This window comes from Taudactylus pleione, unplaced genomic scaffold, assembly GCF_031769625.1.
Source record: "Taudactylus pleione unplaced genomic scaffold, aTauple2 ptg000256l, whole genome shotgun sequence".
In the NCBI taxonomy this organism is placed as follows: Eukaryota; Metazoa; Chordata; class Amphibia; order Anura; family Myobatrachidae; genus Taudactylus; species Taudactylus pleione.
The window spans coordinates 9,583,002-9,608,021 of NW_028284658.1; the positions used below are offsets into that span (position 1 = coordinate 9,583,002).

At 42.9% G+C, this 25,020-nt stretch overlaps 1 protein-coding gene, 1 non-coding gene and 1 pseudogene across 2 annotated transcripts in view; 2 read left to right on the forward strand and 1 right to left on the reverse strand.

The window, feature by feature from the left end:
* The window catches only part of MAP1LC3A (microtubule associated protein 1 light chain 3 alpha), a 29,341-nt gene extending 9,228 nt beyond the window's left edge, over positions 1 to 20,113 (reverse strand). The window contains exons 1-3 of the mRNA XM_088480641.1: positions 19,859 to 20,113; positions 14,458 to 14,513; positions 6,134 to 6,240 (exon numbers count right to left, since the gene is read on the reverse strand). Coding sequence (XP_088336767.1) covers positions 6,134 to 6,240; positions 14,458 to 14,513; positions 19,859 to 19,898 — 203 coding nt within the window. The 5' untranslated portion in view covers positions 19,899 to 20,113. The remainder of the gene's footprint in view (positions 1 to 6,133; positions 6,241 to 14,457; positions 14,514 to 19,858) is intronic.
* On the forward strand, positions 1,233 to 1,358 carry LOC148514931 (U8 small nucleolar RNA; annotated as a pseudogene).
* Positions 20,114 to 20,485: 372 nt separating the features above from the next.
* Positions 20,486 to 20,558, forward strand: TRNAM-CAU (transfer RNA methionine (anticodon CAU)). Its single transcript has one exon. It is a non-coding gene; the product is annotated as a tRNA-Met (tRNA).
* The last annotated feature ends 4,462 nt before the right edge of the window (positions 20,559 to 25,020 follow it).

Consider the following 25,020-nt stretch of genomic DNA (forward strand, 5'->3'; position numbering starts at 1 on the left):
GATATTGTGAAAATTCTGCTTCCCCTAACCTTTTGGATTGTGTGCCTACATTTATGTTTTTTACGTCTTTTTGTGTATTTGAATAAATACTGAAAATTGCCTGCTGGTTTATTTTGGAGACATAATAAGGAATTTTTTGGATATAAAGAAACCTTGATGTGCTTCATGCTGTGTTTGTCCAAGTGAGTTGGGTGCGTGTTCCAGTAAAGATACCTTTATGCATTTTTCCCTACCATTGTTAATGTGAGTAGGGTACATTTAATCCTTCCATCTGGTCGCATGTTGAGATATTATATTGTGCCCAAACATAAAGAAAAGATACCTTTTGGGATTTAGATATATCTATTTTCATGTGAGTGTGGTACGTCACCTTCCTATATAGAGAGAAATCACTTTGCATGAACACTTTGTGTATATGAAAACATCAATGAACTTTTTCAGACTATTCTACACAGATGTCCTTTTTTGTCTCTTCTGTTTTGTATATATGTATTGCCTGAGGAGGAATCTTTTCAAGAGAACGACAAGCCTAAAAGGACTGTTATGAGTATATTTTATTTTTATCTTATGAGCGCTTTTAAGAACACTACCTACTTTGTGTATTGAATATACTAATTAAGTTACCTGTGCTCAAGCATGGATATCCTTAAAACCTGGACTGTAATGGCGGAAGTTTGGGAACCTCTGCCTTAAAGCATACTTTTCCTCAATCCAATGGGGACACTGGAACACTGGAGTATAGCTAGTGGTATGAGAATCCTTGCACTTTCAAACTGAAACGGTTTGAACTAGGCTTCTCCCCTCTATACCCCAGTTGCATGCAGCTAATTTTTAATAGCATAAGATGCTCCCATCCGCTGTGCTAGTTCCTTCGGTTAAGCCAACTCTTACTCCTGCGGTATGGGTCTAGTTCTCTCCAGTCCACATTTCTCACGGTCCCCCTGGGCAAAGGGTTTGGGCTCGTCGAGTGCATAATTTGCTCCAAGTCTCGTCCTCTATTGAATGAATACGATGGTATTCTGGGATTAGGCATTTCCTGAGGATTCTGACCCAGAACCTTCCTTTTAGCTGAAGGAAAATCCAGGCAATATTCAGGGGGTTGAATCTTTTATTTGTGCACGAGTGCAGCACATCCAGGATAAAAAAAATTAAGCTCCTGATATCTCAACTATAAAAGAAAAAAGGTAACACAGTAATCCTGCCTTCTTCCCCCACCACTTAGATTTTCTAGATAATCAGAGATGATACTTATCTGTTTCTCTTTATGGAGAACAAAATATGATGAATGGGGAAGGCTGAGGATGTGGCTACACATATCTCTTGCACCACTCTAACCAACATGTCACTGTCATTCTGATTCCTGAGTTTGATGTATGATCGCTACAAGTTTCTTGTAGCCTGATTTTCTTGTATCCTCTGCCTTCAGCAGACAGGAGTAATGGGAACTGCGTCTGATGGTACTTGCCCTTGTACTGCGGTTGTGAAGTTTTTTATTACTTCAGCAGAAACTGCTATAAGTTATAACAAATGCCATTCAATTACACCATTTAGGATATGACTTATTCCCAAGTATATACATCTAGGGGAGGGTGAGGTCCCTTGTAGTGCGGGCAATTGTATTTTAGTTTTCAATGCATTCTAATTATGGTAGATTGGGTACATGATAGTAAAAGCATGTCACTCTTATAACTGGATTTTCAGCATTTAACTACAGTCATGTGAGAGTTCATCTTTTCAAAATTCACAAATACAGAAGGAAAGAGTTTGTGTGTGTGCAGTCCTGTAGGAAGGCAAGATGCATAGAATGGGTACATACATACCTTCAAACATTAAAAATCCCCCAATTCTGAACTTCTCACTCATTCATTCATTCCACCTGTCATTTTGTTGAGCAGTAATTTTTCATATGTACGTACATCCACATTAACACACTACAAATGCTACATACATTCATTACTATGATTATACTACATTGCGAGCAATGGACCTTGGCACTTATGCTTCTGATCTGCCCTCATTTAACTTGTGATAAGATAACATAACCTGTGATAAGATGACAAAACTAGTATTCTATATGCCTATATAATGCTAGCTTGTGACACCTTACCTCAACTTGTGATATCTTATCACTGGATGTTTTTTTTCATCCAAGTTAAGTCCGGTCAACACACTTTGTAGTCCCAGTATAAAACATGATGATGATGATGATGATGATGATATATATATATATATATATATATATTAGGGGTGAGCGGGTTCGGATTTCTGAAATCCGAACCCCCCTGAGCCCCCCCGATCCGAGGCCGAACCGAGTCAGGCTCGACTTTTCCCGCCTGACTCGGATCTGAAATCGAGGCAAAACGTCATCATCCCGCCTTCCGGGTCTCGCGGGTTTTGGATCCTATATAAGGTACCCGCATCGGCACCATTTTCTCACTCGGCTGTGGACAGTGAAGAGGGAGGGTGGGAGTTAGGGCTGGCTGGGCTGTGTAGTGTAGTGTAGTGAAGTGCAGAGTAGTGTTGTGTTGTGCTGTGCTGCTGTTGTCCACTACTTCAAAGTCCATAGGGGCTGGCTGTGTTGTGCTGTGCTGCTGTTGTTAATAGGGGCTGTGTCCACTACTTCAAAGTCCATAGGGGCTGGGTGGACTGTGTTGTGCAGTCAGTTCTCCATAGGGGCTGTCCACTCCAAAATCCTGTGCAGTGTCCCAGTCCTAAAGGGGTGCTGTAGTGTTGTCCAGGGGGTGCTCTGTCCATCAGGGGTGCTCCCCCCAAGTGCTAAAAAAATAATATTTTTTCTGTGTTTGTGAATTGTGTGCGCAGTAGCCGCACGTGCATCAACAAAGTAGTGCCAAGCGTACGCCTGTGTCATAAGTAAAGGGCCGGCTGGCTTGACCGTTAAAGGGTGCTGTAACCCCCAAAGTACACTCCAGTCCAAACCCAAAAAAATATTATTTTCTGTGTTTGTGAATTGTGCGCGCAGTAGCCGCACGTGCATCAACAAAGTAGTGCCAAACATGCGCCTGTGTCATAAGTAAAGGGCCGGCTGGCTTGACCGTTAAAGGGTGCTGTAACCCCCAAAGTACACTCCAAACTAAATAACAACATATTTTTTCTGTGTTTGTGAATTGTGTGCGCAGTAGCCGCACGTGCATCAACAAAGTAGTGCCAAGCATGCGCCTGTGTCATAAGTAAAGGGCCGGCTGGCTTGACCGTTAAAGGGTGCTGTAACCCCCAAAGTACACTCCAGTCCAAACCAAAAAAAAAAATATTTTCTGTGTTTGTGAATTGTGTGCACTGTGGCTGCACGTACATCAACAAAGGAGCAGCGCCAAGCGTGCGCCTGTGTCCCATAAGTAAAGAGCCGGCTGGCTCATTTCTTAAAGGGTGGTGTAACCCACAAAGTGCACTACTCTCCAGCAAAAATAAAAAAATATTTTCTGTGTTTGTGTGCGCTTTAGCCGCACGTATATATCAATATAACATAAATGGAGGACCAAACTTTCTCTGATAAAAATAAAATAGGGAAAGATCAAGAACTACTTCCTCCTAGTGCTGTTGCTGCTGCTGGGAGTTGTTCATCATCCCAGAGAGGAAGTAGGAACACCACCACTTTTACTAAACAATTGACCCTCCAACAGTCCCTAGCGATGAGGATGAAGTACGACAGCAGTCATCCTGAAGCAAAACGTATAACTGAGGCCTTGACTGCTATGTTGGTGTTAGACGTGGGTCCGGTATCCGCCATTAGTGCAGTGGGATTTAGACAATTGACGGAGGTAGTGTGTCCCCGGTTCCAAATCCCGTCTAGATTCCACCTGCATCCTCAAAGCAGCAGCGACAAGCGTGCGTCTGTCTGTTAAAGGGTGGTTTAACCCTCAAAGTGCGCTCCACAAACAATAAAAAAATTCTTTTTTTTTCTGTCTTTGTGAATTGTGTGGGCTGTAGCCGCACTTGCATCCTTAAAGCAGCAGCGACAAGCGTGCGTCTGTCTGTTAAAGGATTACATCGGTGACAGCATCCAAGTAGGCATGTCAGACAGTCCGTACCTGTACTGGCAGGAAAAAGAAGCAATTTGGAGGTCCCTGTACAAACTGGCTCTATTTTACCTGAGTTGCCCCCCCTCCAGTGTGTACTCCGAAAGAGTGTTTAGTGCAGCCGGGAACCTTGTCAGCAAAAGGCGTAGGAGGTTCCTTCCACAAAATGTGGAGAAGATGATGTTCATAAAATGAATTATCAACTCTTCCAGGGAGACCAGCCTCCAGAACGTACAGAGGGACCTGTGGTTGTGGATTCCAGCGGGGACGAATTAATACTCTGTGAGGATGAGGATGTACACAACACTGAAGAGGGTGAGGAATCGGAGGATGAGGACGACATCTTGCCTCCGTAGAGCCAGTTTGTGCAGGGACAGATTAATTGCCAGCTTGTTTTGTGGGGGCCCAAACGAACCAATCATTTCAGCCACAGTCGTGTGGCAGACCCTGGCGCTGAAATGTTTGGTTTGTTAAAGTGTGCATGTCCTGTTTATACAACATAAGGGTGGGTGGGAGGACAATTCCATCTTGCACCTCTTTTTTTTCTTTGAATTATGTACTGTTTGGGGCCTAGTTTTTCAAACTGCCATCCTGTCTGCCACTGCAGTGTCACTCCTAGATGGACCACGTGTTTGTGCCGCCCACTCGTATCTCTTAGCATAGTCATCCAGCTACCTCGGTGCAACCTTTTGGATATAAAAACACTATTGTGAGGTGTGAGGTGTTCAGAATAGACTGGAAATGAGTGGAAATTAAGGTTATTGAGGTTAATAATAGCATAGGAGCAGAAAAACACACAAATTCTGTGATTTTAGCTGTTTTTCTGCTTTTTAAAAAAAAAATACAGATCCAAAACACAAAACCCAGAACCCAAAACACGGAAGGGTGGTTTTGGCAAAACCAATCAAGATCCAAAACACGAAGAAAGATCCAGATCCAAAACCAAAACACGAAAAGTGGCCGGTGCACACCCCTAAAAAAAAAATATATATATATATATATATATATATTATTATAAGTTGGAAGGCAATGTGAAGTTTAAAATAACAAACAATGCATACCAAGAGTAAAAATCTGACATTAAATAAAAATGTATCTCTTCACAAATAATTAACTATAAAAGTACACTCTCAATGGTCTTTTGGACACATAAATTGTAGATGAAGATCAGCCCTACACATTCCCAATGGAAATAGCCCTAGCTTTGCTGAACTTCGCATTCGGTATGATTTACTGCTGGCCGCATGGCCGGCGGTGTAAATCCCGGCAACGCCAGTCCGACAGAGGAGGAAATCCCGATCGTCCTAAAGGTAAGTATAAAGTAATCTAATTCTACCCCCTAACCCTCCTTTAGGGTGCCTAACCCTAACCTCCCCCCCTGTGCCTAACCCTAATCCCCCCCTCTAAGAGCCTAACCCTAATCCCCCCTCTAAGTGCCTAAATCTAACCTCCCCCTTCACCGCCGCCTAAACCTAAGTCCCCCCGGGGGTGCCTAACCCTAACTCTCCCTCCCCCTAGCCTAACCCTAACCTCCCGGGGGGTGTCTCACCATAAGTCCCCCCCGGGAGCCCCTAACCTAACCCCCCCGCGGCTGTCCGCTCCCAGCATCATTTCGATCGGGATGCCGGGCCGCGGTCTCCCGCCATAGGTAAAATGACAGGTGTCGAGATCTCGTCAGTAATCGGGAAGCCGGCTGTTGGCATTGCGTCAGCCGGCTTCCTGAACGCATACCCTGAACTTTATTGGTTTCTACAGTCGTTGGTTCCTACAAAGACTGTTGCAGTTAGGCTAGCTATTAGGGACCCTCCAGGAAAAGGCAAAAGATGTTTAAGTTGAAAGAAATTAAATACTTATAATAAAAATATAGGTCATAAAAATAATAACATATTTAGACTTCAGTTACCCTTTAAAAAGGGAGAATTATGCAGAGGACATTTCATAATAAAAAAAGCACAATTTCTCTCAATAACATATTAAGCTGCTGTTTACTGAGAAACTACATGATAAAAGTACAAGCGATATTTCATGGATAGTCACAGGGAAGTTTAATGTGATTCATATTGGGAAGGTTGTGATATATTTGGGAAGGTCGTCATTACCTGATGATCTTCACTAGTTCGCTCATGTTCACATGATCTGGCACCAAAAATTTAGTCTTGTCCAACATAGGAAGTTGTTTTTCGCCCTTGTATCTCTCAATAATTACCTAAATACGGAAACGGAACAGGTCAGTCTGTTACACAGTGAAATACAACTTTTGGAACTATATCAATAATGGCAAACTTAATACCAAAATACTCTGCGGTTTCATTGTCGGGGTTGTTTGGTGCGTTATGACAAAAACAATTGTGATGGACACCTTTAAGTGGGCAAGAGGGCATAGCCTATTTATAGTGTATATAGGAACAGATCTCTAGCCACAACACCCTCATGTAAAAGTAATAAAAATTATTCATAGAACTAGACATTAGATAGCTCCGTGGCAGATGTGGTAATCTCAGCTACTGCTGCGCCACCATTTTTCTCTCCAGTCCTATGAGTGTATTGGTACGTTTGTAGACCTGCATTTTGTAAGTGCCATATGCATTCCAAAAGTATAAGGGAACACATATAAAAGTTAGACACTTAGAGGCCAATTCAATTGTTTACCATCTAAAAGTGACGGGAGCTATTCAATGGTTTGCGCGACCAGCCCTGCGCAGGTTGCGACGGCTGCATTATCACGCCAAACTGCAAGATATTAGCCATGTTAAGAAGCTTCTCCCATGCCAAGTACCAGGCACACTGCAGTTAAGGCACACCCAGCACAAGCGCCTAGCCCCAAAGCCCTACTTTTGGAGGATTTCTGCTTGCACCTCAGGGATGGGCACCCAAAACAATTGAATAGCTCCTGGTCACTTAAGATGGGTGCTACGTGCACCCAAAACAATTGGTTTGCCCCAGAGGCTGATGCAAACTTGGAAATAAACAGAATATATGTCGCTCAATAGAAGCATGCTTTGGTAAAAAATTAAATGTTAAAAAAAAAAAAAAATGAAGTAGGCTCCCCCCCAAAAAGCATAACCAGCCCAGGCTCCTGAGACAGTTCTGGTTCTTAAAATACAGTGGGAAAAATGGAGTAGGGTTCCCCAGTATTTTGTAAACCAGCACTGGGCTCCTGAGCCAGTCCTGGTTTTAAAAATAGGGGGAAAAAAAAAATGTGTGGGCTTTCCCCTATTTTTAAAACCAGCACCGGACTCAGTTCTAGCTGGGGGGGTAATGCCACAGTCAGGGGTCCCTATTACCGGGTCACCCCGACCAAAGCATTAACACCCCAAGCTGGGGATCTCAGGGGAGGTGGGGACCCGAGCACCCCAGGCTTACGCTGAAGCCCGGGGCTCTATCCTGCACCCCTGGCCGGTGGGTGCATGGGTAATAGTATTGTCAATAGTGTAAAACTATTGTTTTTTTACTGTAGATCTACAGCTGCCAGCATGCCTGCCCTTTGGCACTTGTGGAACTACAAGTGCCAGCAGGCGGCCGGCACCCTTAACCCCCACTTTAAAAAAAAAATACAGTACACGCACACTGTAGATTTTAAAAGTTTATTACACACCCAACACACTCACACATGCTTACCTTCTACCAGAAGTTCACATCCCCCTGTCCAAGTAGAATTCCTACAGTTTACCTGTGAAAACAAAATTCCAATACTCACCTACCTCCTGGTGCAGGTCGGTCCCCTTCTCCAGCAGACTCCACGGGTCTCGGCAAAAAAACAAACCGTGTTTTTTTGACTATTTTTTTTTACAGTGGGGGTACGGTTGCCGGCCACCTGCTGGTACTTCTAGTTCCACAAGTGCCAAAAGGGCAGGCATGCTGGCACCTGTAGTTCCACTATAAAAAAACAATAGGTTTCATCTATTCTTTACACTATTACCCCTGCACCCACCGGGCCAGGGGTGCAGGGAAGAGCCCCAACTTCAGAGTAAGCCTGGGGTGCTCAGGAGAGGGGAAACCCCTTTATTGGGGGGTCCCCATCTCTTATTACAGGTAGTAACATACACAGATCACACTGATCTGTGTATGTTACTACTAAACTTGCAGCTCAGTGGATAGTCTATTTGAAACATCTATTTAGGTCCATATAAAATGGAGTGATACCGATGCTATTTTATGGGGAGTAAGGGGGGGGCTAGTTTTGTGGCTGCCACAGACCAGTGTGATCCCTTCTTGATCACTTACAAAAGTAAATGGGTTGGTCTTGAAGGGCGCACACAAAGGAAAGGGGGAGATAGGAGTATGAATGTATAATCTGTTCAAGCATCTGTTTGTGATGCCTCTAGGCAAATGGTGAATAAGATTCATACAGTTCTAATGATAAAATCTGAATATATTATAAATGGATGATTTTAGTGCAGCCGAATCAATGTATATACACAAGTTAAAAACAATATATGTGTTAGAACCATTCTTTATGCAATCTATCAAAGTATGAACTTCATGTATGGAAAAAATAAAAAGGTACCTAAAAAAGCAAATATATAAGAAAAAAAATGAAAAGTGGATCAAATTTTTATATATATATACATACATACATACATACATACATACATACATACATATACACAGTCAGGTCCATAAATATTGGGACATTGACAGAATTTTCATATTTTGTCCTCTATTCACCACCACAATGGCTTTGAAATGAAACAAACAAGATGTGATTTAACTGCAGACTTTCAGATTTAATTTGAGGGTAATTACATCCAAAACAGGTGAACGGTGTAGGAATTACAAGGGTTTCTATATGTGCCTCCCACTTTTTAAGGGGCCAAAAGTAATGGGACAAACTAAACAATCCTAAATCTAACTTTCACTTTTTAATACTTTGTTGCAAATCCTTTGCAGGCAATTACAGCCTGAAGTCTGGAACACATAGACATCACCAGACGCTGGCTTTCATCTCTGGTGATGCTCTACCAGGCCTCTACTGCAAATGTCTTCAGTTCCTGTTTATTCTTGGGGCATTTTACCTTCAGTTTTGTCTTCATCAAGTGAAATGCATGCTCAGTCGGATTCAGGTCAGGGGATTGACGTGGCCATTGCATAACATTCCACTTTTTAGCCTTAAAAAAACTCTTTGGTTGCTTTTGCAGTATGCTTCGGGTCATTGTCCATCTGCACTGTGAAGCGCTGTCCAATGAGTTCTGAAGCATTTGACTGAATATGAGCATATAATATTGCCCGAAACACTTCAGAATTCATTCTGCTGCTTTTGTCAGCAGTCACATCAACAATAAATACAAGGGAACCAGTTCCATTGGCAGCTATACATGCCCACGCCATGACACTACCACCACCATGCTTCACTGATGAGGTGGTATGTTTTGGATCATGAGCAGTTCCTTTCCTTCTCTTCTCTTCCCATCACTCTGGTACAAGTTGATCTTTGTCTCATCTGTCCATAGGATGTTGTTCCAGAACTATAATGGCTTTTTTAGATGTTGTTTGGCAAACTCTAATCTGGTCTTCCTGTTTTTGTGGCTCACCAATGGTTTGCATCTTGTGGTGAACCCTCTATATTCACTCTTGTGAAGTCTTCTCTTGATTGTTGACTTTGACACATATACATCTACCTCCTGGAGAGTGTTCTTGATTTGGCCAACTGTTGTGAAGGGGTTTTTCTGCACCAGGGAAATAATTCTTTTGTCATCCACCACAGTTGTTTTCCGTGGTCTTCCGGGTCTTTTGGTGTTGCTGAGCTCTCCGGTGCGTTCTTTCTTTTTAAGACTGTTCCAAACAGTTGATTTGGCCACACCTAATGTTTTTGCTATCTCTCTGATGGGTTTGTTTTCATTTTTCAGCCTAATGATGGCTTGCTTCACTGATAGTGACAGCTCTTTGGATCTCATATTGAGAGTCGATAGCAACTGATTCCAAATGCAAATGTCACACCTAGAATCAACTCCAGACCTTTTACCTGCTTAATTGATAATGAAATAACGAGGGAATAGCCCACACCTGTCCATGAAATAGCTTTTGAGTTGATAGTCCCATTACTTTTGGCCCCTTAAAAAGTGGGAGGCACATATTAAAACTGTTGTAATTCCTACACCGTTCACCCCATTTTGGATGTAATTACCCTCAAATTAAATCTGAAAGTCTAAAGTTAAAGCACATCTTGTTTGTTTCATTTCAAAACCATTGTGGTGGTGAATAGAGGCCAAAATCTGAAAATTCTGTCAATGTCCCAATATTTATGGACCTGACTGTATGTATGTATGTATGTATGTATATATATAATAGAAAAATTAGAATAAAAAATAAAAATTGAGATTCTTCAGCACTATGTATGTGTGGTGGAGGAAGGGTGGTGCTTGTGCACAGAGTGGGCTGCAAACAGCACATCGAATGTTGTTGATGGCAACAATGTTTCTGTCCAACTTACAGTGCCTTGCAAAAGTATTCACCCCCTTTGCATTTTTCATGTTTTGTTGCCTCACAACCTGGAATTAAAATGGATTGTTTGAAGGTGTGCATCATTTCATTCAGAGAACAAGCCTACAACTGTGAAGTTGTGTTTTTCCTTTATATTGTGAATCAAACAACATTTAGGACAACATAACAGAAAACTTCAGAGTGCATAACTATTCACCCCCCTAAAGTCAGTACTTTGTCGAGCCACGTTTTGCAGCAATTACAGCTGCAAGTCACTTTGGATAATTCTCTATGAGCTTGCAACATCTTGCCCCTGGGATTTTTGCCCATTCCTCAAGGCAAAACTGCTCCAGCTCCTTCATGTTGGATGGTTTCCGCTTGTGAACAGCAATCTTCAAGTCTGACCACGGATTCTCAATTGGATTGAGATCTGGGTTTTGACTAGGCCATTCCAACACATTTAAATGTTTCCCCTTAAACCACTGCTTTAGCAGTATGCTACGGGTCATTGTCCTGCTGGAAGGTGAACCTCCGTCCCAGTCTCAAATCACAGGCAGACAAACAGGTTTTGTTCAAGAATATCCCTGTATTTAGCACCATCCATCTTTCCCTCGACTGTGAGTTTTGGTGGGCGGCCCTCTCTTGGCAGGTTTGTTGTGGTACCATGTTCTTTCCATTTGATGATGATGGATTTGATGGTGCTCTCGGGGATCATCAAAGATTTGATTATTTTGTTTATAACCCAACCCAGAATTATACTTCTCAACAACTTTGTCCCTGACTTGTTTGGAGAGCTCCTTGGTCTTCATGGTGTGATGCCTCTTGCTTAGTGGTGCTGCAGTCTCTGGGGCCTTTCAGAAAAGGTGTGCTTATACTGACACTTATATGTGACACTTAGATTTCACACAGGTGGACTTCATTTCACTAATTACGTGACTTCTGAAGGTAACCGGTTGCACTAGAACTTTTGAGGGGCTTCATAGCAAAGGGGATGATTACATATGCACATGCCAATTTTCAGAATTTTATTTATAAAGATTCTTTTTTTATACATATTTTTCTCATTTCACTTCACCAAATTAGACTATTTTGTGCAGATCCATCACATAAACTTCAGATTTTAGAAAATAAATAAATTACAGGTTGTAATGTAACAAAAAAGGTAAAAAGCCAAGGGGGGTGAATACTTTTGCAAGGCACTGTATATTGTGTATACATAGTCTGCTGTCTTAGGGACATTTATTTTCCATATCAAAGGTTGTGATAGAGCATATATATAACATTATTCGCGGGCCCGCTGCAGGCCACGTCCCCTCCGCTTGACGTCACATGGGGGCAGAGCAACAATTGCCAGTGATTACAGCAATGCCCGAAGCATCCTGAGGATGCTCGGGGGAACTGTAAGGGCAGCTGTGTGACCATCTGAAGCTTCCGAAGGACGCTCCAGGCGGCACTGCTGCATAGATTCTGGCTGCACAGTGCCATTCTAGGCACCCTGCTAGCCAGATGAGGCTAGTATAAAAAAGCTCAGATGGCCAGGCCAAATGATTCAGAGGGCCTTATACGGCCCCGAGCAGGAGGTTCCCCATCCCTGTGCTAGAGAGTCTATGATGAATCTTCTTAAAACATTTTCATGGTTCATATATTGCAATCTTGCAAAAAAACAGTGCGAGATCTCTGATAAAAAAAAAAGAAGAATGTTCTAGAGGTGCACGCACCTCTTACCTCTTCATGCGCTTCAGTGTTTCTCCCTGATGAAGCCCGACTGGGAGAAACGCGTTAGTTACACCCACTGCATACTGCACTCGTCACAGAACCTGGAAAAAGCAGCATACATCGGGACATCGTGCAAACTCAGCTCTGTAGGCACGAGCTGTGCCAGCAGGGCTGACTAGTGTATGTATGCAGCCCGGACTCCGTGAACGCACTACCACCTACAGACGGAGCCACAGCCAATGTACAGGACTGGGTGCTAAATAGCGCACATAGCCCGGACCATTTACATCCACCAAACACCCGGAGACGGAGCTCCTGCCAGCGCACAGGATCAAGCGCTGATTAACATACACAGAGCAGGAGCAGCAACAACGGGGCCCTAACCAACACCCACCCGTGACCCACTGCAGATTCCTGCCTATACCGAAGCGCAGGAAGAGGTGCGCGCAACTCTAGAATTTTTTTTTTTCTAAGATCTCACTTTTTTTGCAATATATGAACCATGAACATTTTTTAAGAAGAGTCATCATAGACTCCCAAGCCAGGGCCGCAACTAAAGGGGGGGGGGGGGGGGGGGGGGCTAGAGGTGCACGTGCACCGAGTGCTGGAATGCAGGGGGTGAAAAGGGGCTGACTCAGGGGTTCGCGGTGACTTGGGAGCTGCAGATTCCATGGGCTCTGCTGAAAACGCCCATCCAAAAATGGCCGCCGCCAAGGAGAAGACAGATGCTAGAGGTCCTACTGGACCTCTAGTGTCTGTTAGGCCAGCGCAATGCACATAGCGTTCCCGGAAGTGCCGGGAATGCTGGCACTGCCGGGAGAATATGCAGAAAGCTGCATAGTCTCCAGTGAAACCCCATGGCAACGAGCATAAACCCCATGGCAACAAGCAGGAAACCCCTGGCAACGAGCAGGAAACCCCCCTGGCAACGAGCAGGAAACCCCCCTGGCAACGAGCAGGTAATTTTAAAGCAATTAGAAGTCTTACTGTGGGGCATAAAATGGTGTTGGGAAAATATGTAAGTGGCACTTTGGTAATAGGCATTACAGTGTGCGGCATAATGTAAGTCACTATACCAGGGACAACTGACTAGTGCACTGCCTTATGGAGGAGCAAGGACAAAATCCAGGTATGGGAAGGGGCGCAAAATTACTGCCTTGCACCGGGTGACAGATATACTAGTTTCGGCCCTGCTCAAGCACAACCTTTGATTAGGAAAATAAATGTCACTAAAGGTGCCCATCCACTAGATAATTAAATTGAGCGATTGAACAATAACAATATTGTTATCGTTCGATCGTTTGATAATCGTTTGCAGATTGTTTCAAAAATATTTAAAACGACCAGCGATGCGCGCTCCCACTGGTCGTTTAGACATCTATCATCGTACAAATATGTTGTACAACCTGACGATATCATCAGGATCAGTATGTTTGCAGATGATTGATGAGCCTGCACTGAACGACTGCTCGTTCAGTGCAGGCACATCACAGACAAACGACTGCACGATTACAATGTCGTAATCGTTTAGTCTTTTGCCTGTCGTCTAGTGGATGGGCACCTTTAGACAGCAGACTATGTATATACAATATAAGTTGGACAGAAACATTGTTGCCATCAACAACATTGGATGCGCTGTTTGTAGCCCACTGTGAGCACAAACATCAACCTTCTTCCACCACACATACATAGTGCTGAACAATCTCAATTTTTACTTTTTATTCTAATTTTTCTATTATTATTTTATATATATATATATATATATATATATATATATATATATATATATATATAATTTTTTTTATCCACTTTTCATGTTTTTCTTAAATCTTATATATTTAATTTTTTTTAGGTACCTTTTCATTTTTTCCATACATGAAGTTCATACTTTGATAGAACCATTCCTTATGCAATCTAACACATATATTGTTTTTAACTTGTGTATCTATACACATTGATTCAGCTGCAATAAACCATCCATTTATTTATAATATATTCAGATTTTATCATTAGAACTGTATGAATCTTACTCACCATTTGCCTAGAGGCATCACAAACAGATGCTTAAACAAATTATACATTCATAGTTGGTAGTCAGCATTGTACTGAATACAACAAACTTTTTTCTTTACTACAGAACAAGCATGAAAGTACACTACAAATTTGAAAAGTATTCAAGACGAGAGTAATTGAGTTACACAGAAAGGGAGATTATTTGGTGTACACAGCGTGATTGTGCTAAACTGCCATAGGTTTTTTCATGGGAGTAATAATGTTTGCTACTCACCGGGATTTTACTGGGATGTTGCTCACGGATTTGACGAACCTCAGCACATCTTTCAGCTGATAAAAAGGAGGGACATCAAGATTAGACTATGTGGAAGTGGATGACCAAGAAAAGCGAAAAATCAATAGTCTAAGGAGATAGGTGCATTTTGTCCTCCTAGACTCTCCTTTATTTCCCTCCGTAATCACCATCTGATCGTGGGTTCCTGCTGTCAGTAACAGGAAACCTAAAATAGCCTCACCGTGAATCATTTAGTAACAACTGCTGTCATCCTTCTAGTTTCTACTTCTGATGCATATAAGGGGGTGTGGCATGATATGTTGACACTCATAATGTCACACATTGATCATGTCGACATTGATGAAATGTCGAAAAGTTAGAATGTCGACATACTGTCCCTGGTGGGCCAGCGGTGACCTACCTGCTCCTGACGGCTATAGGGGCTCCTGCAGCGTCTTGCAGGTACCGGAGGTCATGTGATTGTCACTTACAGTAGAGTCATCAGAAGGAACTGTGTTATGGTGAGTATACCTGCCCTATCCCTAATTCCTAACCCTCCCGCTAGTGTCTAACCCCAGCATCTTCCGGGTCCCGGTGGTCATGTGATTGTCACTTACAGTAGAGTCATCAGAGGGAACTGTGTTATGGTGAGTATACCTGCGCTATCCCTAATTCCTAACCATCTCGCTAGTGTCTAACCCCAGCATCTTCCGGGTCCCGGCGGTCATGTGATCGTCACTTACCGTAGAGTCATCAGAGGAAACTGTGTTATGGTGAGTATACCTGCCCTATCCCTAATTCCTAACCCTCCCGCTAGTGTCTAACCCCAGCATCTTCCGGGTCCCGGCGGTCATGTGATCGTCACTTACAGTAGAGTCATCAGAGGGAACTGTGTTATGGTGAGTATACCTGCGCTATCCCTAATTCCTAACCCTCCCTCTAGTGTCTTATCCTAACCTGCCCCTAGTGCCTAACCCTAATTTTCCCGACAAACAGCCTAACTCTACATTCTGAGAATGTTGACATGCTGCCTATTAACATTTTAACAATGTGGACATCATAACTGTCGACACTGTGGTTTCAACATTATGAATGTTGCTAATAACCACACCTCATATACTGCAGGCATTTCTAATAGAATGGTGATCTTTTCTCATCAGAGATTAGCATGACCCAGACAATCATGGCTTCAGCTCTGTGAACACATATTACTGGTGCTATGATAACCTTTGTTTGTCTTCTACTTTTAAGAAAGAGCAACGTTCCACCCACATGGTTCACCTGATGACCAAGGGCCACAAAATGAGGCCTGAAACATCTCGTAGTCATCACTGTGGATAAGTAACCACAGATTTCTATTGTCCCATCAATAAAATATTTCTGATGGTTATTCACACATAACATATGTACTACAAATAATATACTAGCTTAGAAGAAGTATTTGTATCAAGACTCCACTACCGAGCACCTTGTATAGATTTACAGCGCCCTAGGCATTATCAGTGAACGTGCACACCATATGTTCTTGTCCATCTATCTACTACCGTATAGGAATATAAGTGACATGCAAAGACAAAAACTAAACAAAGAAACAAGACAATAAAATAAATATAAAAGTGTTCCTATACTGCCCCCTGTGTTCACTTTGCATAACTAGTAAATGTGTCTGTATAATGGCTACCAGGAGGGTCATAAAAGTGACTTACAAATACAGGAATGTAAACCTGTCCTGACAATATGCAATAATGAAGAGCCATGATATAAGAAAGCTCATAGATTAGATTAGAATGGGTTAAAATGTAGTACAGCTCATGTTTAAAAACAAGTCAGTCAGTGAAGCCATAGACTAATATAGCCGTGTGTGGAGGAAGGGAGCAGGGCGTACTGTTTGCTCCAGGAAGGATATGCTCTGGATAGGAGCCACGTTCTTCTGTGTATAACTCAGGTGTAAACACTGCAATAGTGCACAATACCATATACAGTGACTTCAGGTTTAGGAAGATGCTACTGTTCTATATCATTGCTAAATAAGTTGTTGTTATTACACTTTATAGCTTACAAATACCATGTACAGACAGACTTGGATAGAAGTAAACAGACTGGAAACAAATGTGATATGGCAGCATAATAAAGTATACAAGTAGGTATGCAACCTGTGGTTCTCATGCTGTTGTGAAACTACAAATCCCAGTATGAATATTGTGGCCTGTCGCTCCACAACAGCTAGAAACCAGCTCTATATCCAGGGGTGTTACACTTAATCCATGGGCCCCATAGCATAATTTGGGGAAGACTGCCCACTCTGCACTTCTGAGCAAGCATGCTGACTGGCACATAAGCAAAGAATTACGTCTGGGACCAACCCCTGAGCATGCTCAGTGTACAATGCGGTCCCTACTGCCCCTCTCACTGCTGGGCCCTATAACAACCCTATGGGCTGCTTTGGTGGTAGTGACAACATTGTTCATATTAATTATTATACAGGAGATCATTTATATAGAATCCAGAAAATGTGGTCTCTCAATTTCTAGTTGGTGATAAACATACCAGGTGATAGCTGAATCAACTATACATGTACCCATTCTGTTAGTAAGTAAGACTAGCACTTCTATATCATTGTTTTACCATTTTCTGACACTGGAATTTATTATTATTATTATTATTATTATTTATTAACACTTACTTTACTTATATAGTGCGAAGACGTTTAGTTGTGCTTTACAATTGGGAACAAAACGGTAGTAAAACAAGACTGAATAATAACAGACAGACAAAAGAAATCTGGTAATAATAGAGCACTTGTGCAGCGCAATACCTGTGAAATAAAATAGGTAATACCCCTTTTACACCGAAGCTAAAACCCGGGTTATCGAAGGGTTAACCCGGGCAGCTCCGTGGTGTAAAAGGGGTGAGGGTTGGATCGCCGGGTCGAGTGACCCGACAATCCAACCCAAGTAAATAGCAGGGTTTAACACGGGCGTAGACCGTGAAACCTGCTGTGTGTACGGCGCACTCCGGGTCACGATGACCTGCAGTGCACCGCAAGCCAGCCGATTGGTCTGGCTTCAGTGGCGTTTGGAGATGACGTCATCTCCAAGTGTCCACTTTCACGCTGGAAAAGCCGGGTCTATGCAGACCCGACTGCGGTGTGAGCGGCGCCGACTCGGGAATATCCCGAGTTGGCGCCGGCTAAATTCCGGGTCTGATCTGGATAGGAACCCGGGCCCTGATTCAGAGCCGGACGCTCTGACAGAGCGCTCGCTCTGAATCAGGGCCGGTCTTTTTTTTTTTTTAGAACGGCCTCCTGGCCGCTCGCATAGCTGTGGGTGACCACCCACAGCTATAGCGAGCAGCCAGGAAGATAGTCGCGATGGTCAAGACCATCGCGACCATCGGGCTTGCGACGAGACCCTTGTGGTAGACTTGTGATGTCAGTGGGGCCGGCCCCAAACGGTAGGCATTCACATGGGAACGCCTCCGTTTGGGAAGCCAACCCCCCGGCCCGCCCACCAAAGGGGGCGTGCTGCCACTCAACATCGACAGCACGCCCCCATTGGTACGAGACCTGGAGCGACGGACTGCCTGTTGCTATCTGGGTCTCGCGCATGCGCACACATCGTGCGCATGCGCTCTGGGCCACCATCGACCCGGTTACGAGCGCTCAGCGCTCGCAACCGGGTCTGAATCAGGCCTCCTGTTCCAACTCTGGGTCAGACCCGGAATTTTGGTGGAAAAGGGGTATTAGTTTGCAAAAGATGTTTATATAGCTGCTTTTGCCAATGTGGACATTGCCAACTAAGAAGCCGGACTGAGATGATATAGTACAATCTGGCTATCCCTATCACTGCCTACCTTCCGTGCAGTGCTTCACTTGCTGCCGGCTGGTTCACTCTGAGTTTGTCCGCTCCGTCTGCTTAATGATGCTGTGACGATACTCTCAGTTCCAAGTGTACGGTGTCTACACATTTGATTTTATTTATTTTAACAGACACCTACAAGCGCTCTATTATTACCAGATTTCTACATATATGTTGTGAATTGAGCTGCTTATTTATAACATTCATTAGTGCGGTTTTTCATACATAATAGACAGACAAAAGAGTAATACCCCTTTCACATCGCGAATGCCAGTTCGCACCCGGGTTTTGTACACGTTTGGATCCCGTGTGCGACCCGGCTGAGACCCCTTTCAGACTGCCTTGACCCAGGTTACCCGTTCACACTGCACTGCGAGCCGGGTTGAACACGTGTTCATCCCTGCTCGTTACCAGAGTTGAAATGCCGGTTCGCTCAATCTGGGTTATTTCAAATGGGCCCTTTCACACTGCACAGTACCCTGGGTTGCTGCGCGTTCATGTGCAATAACCCGGGTTATTTTCTGGCAGTGTGAAAGGGGTAGAGGGCCCTGCTTGCATGTTTATAGAAATACTGTACTTATTAAAAATATATTTTTTTTATTTTATGTTTAATCAGACTGATGGATCTGGGTTAACCAAATTATGGACAAATAAAATAGAAATGTTGCCACTGCATGACAGGTGGTTGGTACAGAGTTCCAGGATGGAACATACACAAATAGATTCAATTTAAAGGGATTGCTCCAGATTCCATAACTGATGAATCACAGGAAACACAACAGATGTGAAAATTGTGAATGACAAGAGGATAAACATCATGTGACGCAAGCAGCACCTGTTATTAGCTATCTCTGACTGGGTGAAAACATTCTGACCTTCAGTATATTTATTGTACCAGTGATGACAATAAATATTAACTTCTTCATGGCAAATATACCACTCAGTTCTTCTAAAAAGAACACAAATAAATACATACATACGCACAAGTTTACATGTTATTGTCCTCTGACTGCAGATTATCAGGACAGGAACAAAGAAGGCTATTTCCAGTGATATGTATTTAGTAAAATTTACAGTCAAAATACAACTGGACATCACCACAATTATAATATAAATAAATATCACTGGCCATCACCATAAATATAATGTAAATAGCAGTTACATGATATCTATGGTGATGTCCAGTGATATTTATTTATATTATATATATTTATGGTGATGTCCAGTTGTATTTTGACTGTAAGTTATACAGGATAGTGCTGTTTTCTATGTAGTTTATATCCATCTAGCAGGTTAACAGGCAGAGTCAGTTAGACAGTTTGGGTGTTTTATATAATGACCAGTGATCTCAAGACTGCAGATTCCCAGAGAATAACAAGAGACTTGTGGTTTTGTATCCAAGGTCCAGTGCTTTGACCACACAATGTTAGAAAAGAGTCAGAGAGTGCTCTGTTTACTCAGTAGCCAGCTGTTGTTCCTAAACCAACACTACAGAAAGAAATAATATAAATATAGATTTCACCCACTAGGGTTCAGGCACTTACCAAAGCTCCTCCTGTGTTTAAAGGGCCGCTCTGACGGCATCTTGGGTCTGTCAGTCCCGATTTTACTTATGTACGACCGGGCTCTTCAGACTTGCTTCCCCAGCTTCTCCTTCTCCCCAATCCTTACCTCCCAGTTACACGCCGGACCCCTGTAACACGATATATCGTCTCCTCTGTCTCTCTCTCTGTAATGTGATGTGACACTGCCTGTGCTTATCACTCTGCTCTGTGCGGACACAATGTAACCAATTGTATGACGTCATAAAGGGGGAGTCTAGAAAACATTCGCGCAACGGATGCCACCTAGAGGCCATTCCCATACAGTGCTGATTCTCTGCTAGGTTATGATTTATATATTATATCTATAGGCATGCTGCCGGAATTTTTTTTAAGCATAGATATAGGTAGCTATTTCTAAAATTGAAGCAAATGTTCAGTTACATGCATGTATGAAGGCATCAAGTAATATTTGTTATCCGCATATGTGTCACTGGACATTGTATAAACATAATATATTCTGTCTGATTGTGAAAACAGTATTGAGAAACACGTTATAATAGAAAACAAACGAGTTACCTTTCTACACACTTATGTAATCATAATGTCGACGATGACAAAACGTACAGAGCCTCGTTAGCGCAGTAGGTAGCGCGTCAGTCTCATAATCTGAAGGTCGTGAGTTCGATCCTCACACGGGGCACTCAGTTTTGCCTTCTTGCTAGATGGTAATCTAAATTAGCCGTTCCATGCTTCCTCATACACACGTCTGCCCCACAAGACCTTTCTTACAATTTACATTTCTAAAGATGGAAAGTGTCTATAGAGGCAGCATATGAGGCCAGACAGGGGTCCACCCACATCTAGATGATGTAGTCCAGGTACATGATGGTCTCAATAGTATATCATTTTTTTAATGGCATGTTAAATTCAATGACAGTATTTATGCTGTAGTTGCAGAATTGCAGATTCAAACTAAAATCTAATTACATCATAAAACGATTGTATATCCACTTTCTCTAGCAGTACAGTATATTTAAATTTTCTTATGGGAATCTTCTGTGGAGCTAATGCACTGACTGTGATCAGGCCTGGTATCATGGCACTAGGGCTGTATTTACCATATAGGCCTATGCAGACTCAGGCAACAGATAAAATACTTTTATAGTAATTTCCCATTTACATTTTATTTTGCTGGATTACCTTTGTCAGCTACCCATTGTTAACCCAGTTAATTAAAACTATTTAATATTAAGGTGTCTATGTATTAATAATTGTGGTGGATATTTTCTTCTGCAATGAAAATATCCCTACTATGTAGTAAGGGAAACTCGCAGGGACAGCAGTTGAGGTAACTGATCTCCCATGCACGTTGTTTTGTAGAAGTCTTTAACGTTTGCACATGCACAGTGTCAGTGTCTCCTGTTCATAAGCCTCCATAGGCTTTAAAGCAGTTTACACCATCTGAAGATGGTGTAAATTCATACTTACCTACTTTTATTATTTGCTCCCTGTGAGATGCCGGGAGAGCAGACACAGGTGGCCACTTTGGGTGGGCGGGACCAGATTCCTATGTCATTACGTTGCATCATTTAGCCCTGCTTCCTCCATACGGAGCCGCGATTCACGGAAATTATCTCCTCATCCTTCCCATTACAATAGAAAATTCATGGCATGCAGGAGATCCGAATACTCTTCTAGGGGTGCGGGGGGCTCCCCGAAACTTTGTGAGCCTCACGACACTTCTGGGAGAGTAGGTAAGTATGTGTAAACTACTAGGGCCAAACTCCCAAAAGTGTAACTTTTCGGAGTTTGGTAGGTACATAGGAGCCAGATCTTAGTCCCCATTGATAATAATGGGGACTGCGATCTGCAGTGGTAATTAGCACACTGCCGAAGATTTCCAGAAAATCTCCTGCATTGTGCTATTAGTACATAGGAACAATTCACACAATTATACAGAAACTGCAGTTTCTACATAATTTTATATATATAAAAAAAAAAAAACTATGAAAATAGGCCCCTAAGTGTTGATTGTCTGCCTGCTAGTTTTAGCCGATGTAATCATACTGGCCCAGCACAGTACACAGTATCAGTTTAGCTCCACACATATAAACGGAACACTATATATATATACATACACACACATAAAATAATTATATATATATATATATATATATATATATATATATATGTGATGGTTATTATTACTTTATGTTTACATATATTTTTCTTATGTACATGTATTTATTTATATGCATGTAATATATTGTTTTTACACTAGTGATTATGTTATGTCATTTAATGAATGTTGTTCTTTTTTAACACAAATTTGTTGTTGCCTAATTATACGTGGGAGTGCTATTATTGTTTGTAAACACATATTTAGAAGAACAAACAGATTGATTATACCTACCACTAATGCTGGGCATATACTGTCAGATAAAAATATCTGTCAGGTATGCAGTCGGGAAGTCGGTAGACCTAATCCCGACAGCCGGCTTCCCAACTGTCATATCCCAGCAAGGGTCTAAAGACAGGCGTCGATATGCCGACGCCTGTCATTAGACATACGCTGGGAGCCCAACGCACGACATCACGATCGAAGGAACGCCGGGCGCCGATAGCCGCGGGGGGGAGGTTAGGTTTAGGGTTCCCAAGGGGGACTTAGGGTTAGGCACCCCCCTTAGGTTCAAGCAGCGGGAAAGGGGGGGTTAGGTTTAGGCACTGGGGGGGAAGGTTAGGGTAAGGCACCCCTAAGGGAAGGTTAGGGGGTAGAAATAGGTTAGTCAATACTCACTGTAGGATGATCGGGATTTCCTCCTCTGCTGGGATGCCGCTGTTGGGATTCCAACCGCCGGGCATGGGTCCGGCGGTAAATCATACCGATTCCATCTGTCAGACCGACAGACCAATTTTCTGACATGCTGAAAGCATCAGATATCTTGGCCTGCCCATCCACTAGGCGATTAAACCTAGCGAATGAGCGATAACGATCGTCGTTATCGCTCAATCGCTTGATAATCGCCTGCAAATCGTGCAGTTTAAGTCTAATACGATCAGTGATACGCGTGCACGCTGGTCTTATCGGACATTTATCATCAGGCAAACAAGCTGGTCAACCTGACGATAACGACTGCTCTTTCAGTGTAGGCACATCACAGACATAGAAACGACAGCACGATTACAATGTCGTAATCGTGCTGTCGTTTCTATGTCGTGTAGTGGATGGGCAGCAATACACTGACAGATATTTCATCACAACCCACAGATTTTTTTTTCCATAAAATCTGCCAGGCTCTGTCATATTATTGTTCCCTCACAGGGGAGGGACAACAGAATTTGCATAGTAGGCTGAACTATATATGCTTTGGCTGAGCGTTCATTGGTGGCCCTCCGCCTCTCTCAGCCAATGAGCTGTTCCCACCATTGACTTCAGTGATGGGAACTGCTAGGTAACGCTCAGCTAAAGCATGTTTATAAGAAGTGCAGAGGTTGAGCCCCTCGTTCCTTAAAGGACGGTACCTGTCCGTGGGCTCGGGATAATCCATTTTTTTTATTTGCTGAAGACGTGGATGTCTACGGGGAGAACAGAGTACCAGAGCAAGTATGTTTTTCTTTTCAAACAGATTATGTGGATGCCAGCACCCCGACGGTAGGTAGTGGGGCTAGGGGGAGGGTTAGCATTAGGGGGGGAGGGTTAAGCTATAGGGGGGATGTTAGATTTAGGGTGCAAGGAGGGAGGGATAAGGGGTAGGGGTTGGGTTAGGGTAATACTGACAACAGCTGGTAAGTACCCTATCAGGATGCCGGCGTCGGGATTCTGACTGCCGGGATCCCGTACCCAACCCATTTCTATGGGGGCTGCAAATGTAGTTAGAATTAGCAAGCTGCGTGATGTGAACCATTCCGGAATTTGGCCCCCCGCAGGTATTGCCATCTGAAGATGGTTTTGTGCTGCTGTAGCCTATGGGCTACACTTTGCAGATATCACTGAGGGTTCCAATGGAGCCCTACCCTGCATTGGCCATTCGTATGTGTGGCCAGTAGACAGCTCATGTGCAGGAGACACAACACAGAAGTGAAGAGACCGCTGATGTGGTCACTTCACTCAAAGCACATCCCAGGGACCGGCTCCTTTCGGAGCTCCTGTCTTTGCGAGCGCTATTTGATCCTTTAGAATGTAAGCTCTCACAAGCAGGGACCTCTTCCCTCATGTGCTTCTCTTTACATTTTCTTCTACTCCTTACTCCTCATAAGGGCACCTAACACGTCTCTGCCAACTCCCTGCTGCTTATTGTGAGTGTTTTAATTACTATTGCAGCAATGTATATAATGTCCTTCACTGTACTATAAGTTACTTGTTTGTTTGTTTTTTTTGTTCACTTATTAGTTTTATGTACTATGTAAGGCGCTGCGGAACACTTGTGGTACCATATAAATAAAGGATAATAATAATACATTTGGGCGATATTCTCACATACAACAATGATATTTTGGTTGCAAATATTACACCCAGATCACATTGTGATTATTGATAAATGGGCCCTTAAAGCATAAAATTATGCACATTATTAGTTAAGAAATTAGTAAATAGAGCACATTATTTGTTAACAAATAACCCTAACTAATAATGTGCTTTTTTAACAGATTTCTTATCTAATAATGGCCCCCATTTGTCAATGAAGGGAAACACCAGCTGAATTTTTCGTTTAGTATCACTGTAATACACACAAAAAATCCACTTGTATTTACCAATACTTACCCCTCTGGTGAGGTCCCGTGAGCGCTAAAGGGGTTATGCATTGTTAATAAATGTAGCCCAATATGCCTAATTTAAAAAAATAATGTTATTAGTGTTTTATTTATCTATTACAAGCGCTGTTATTATGCACAGATCAGCGCTGTATTCCGACAACACATTTCCCTGCCTAGCTGAATCTAACCTGCCATGCCAGTCACAGTGGAGCCATTTTCACAGCATCCCATTTTCAGTCACCTAAATGAATAGCAAAAACCCGCAATTGAGGGCCTGATTCAGAGCCGCTCGTTCGCTCCGAGCGATGTTCGCACATCTGCGCATGCGTATGGGTCATAATGCGCATACCAGTCATTGTGGTCGGAAATCGAGTGCTCGCAAAATAGCGAGTGCCTGATAATTTGAG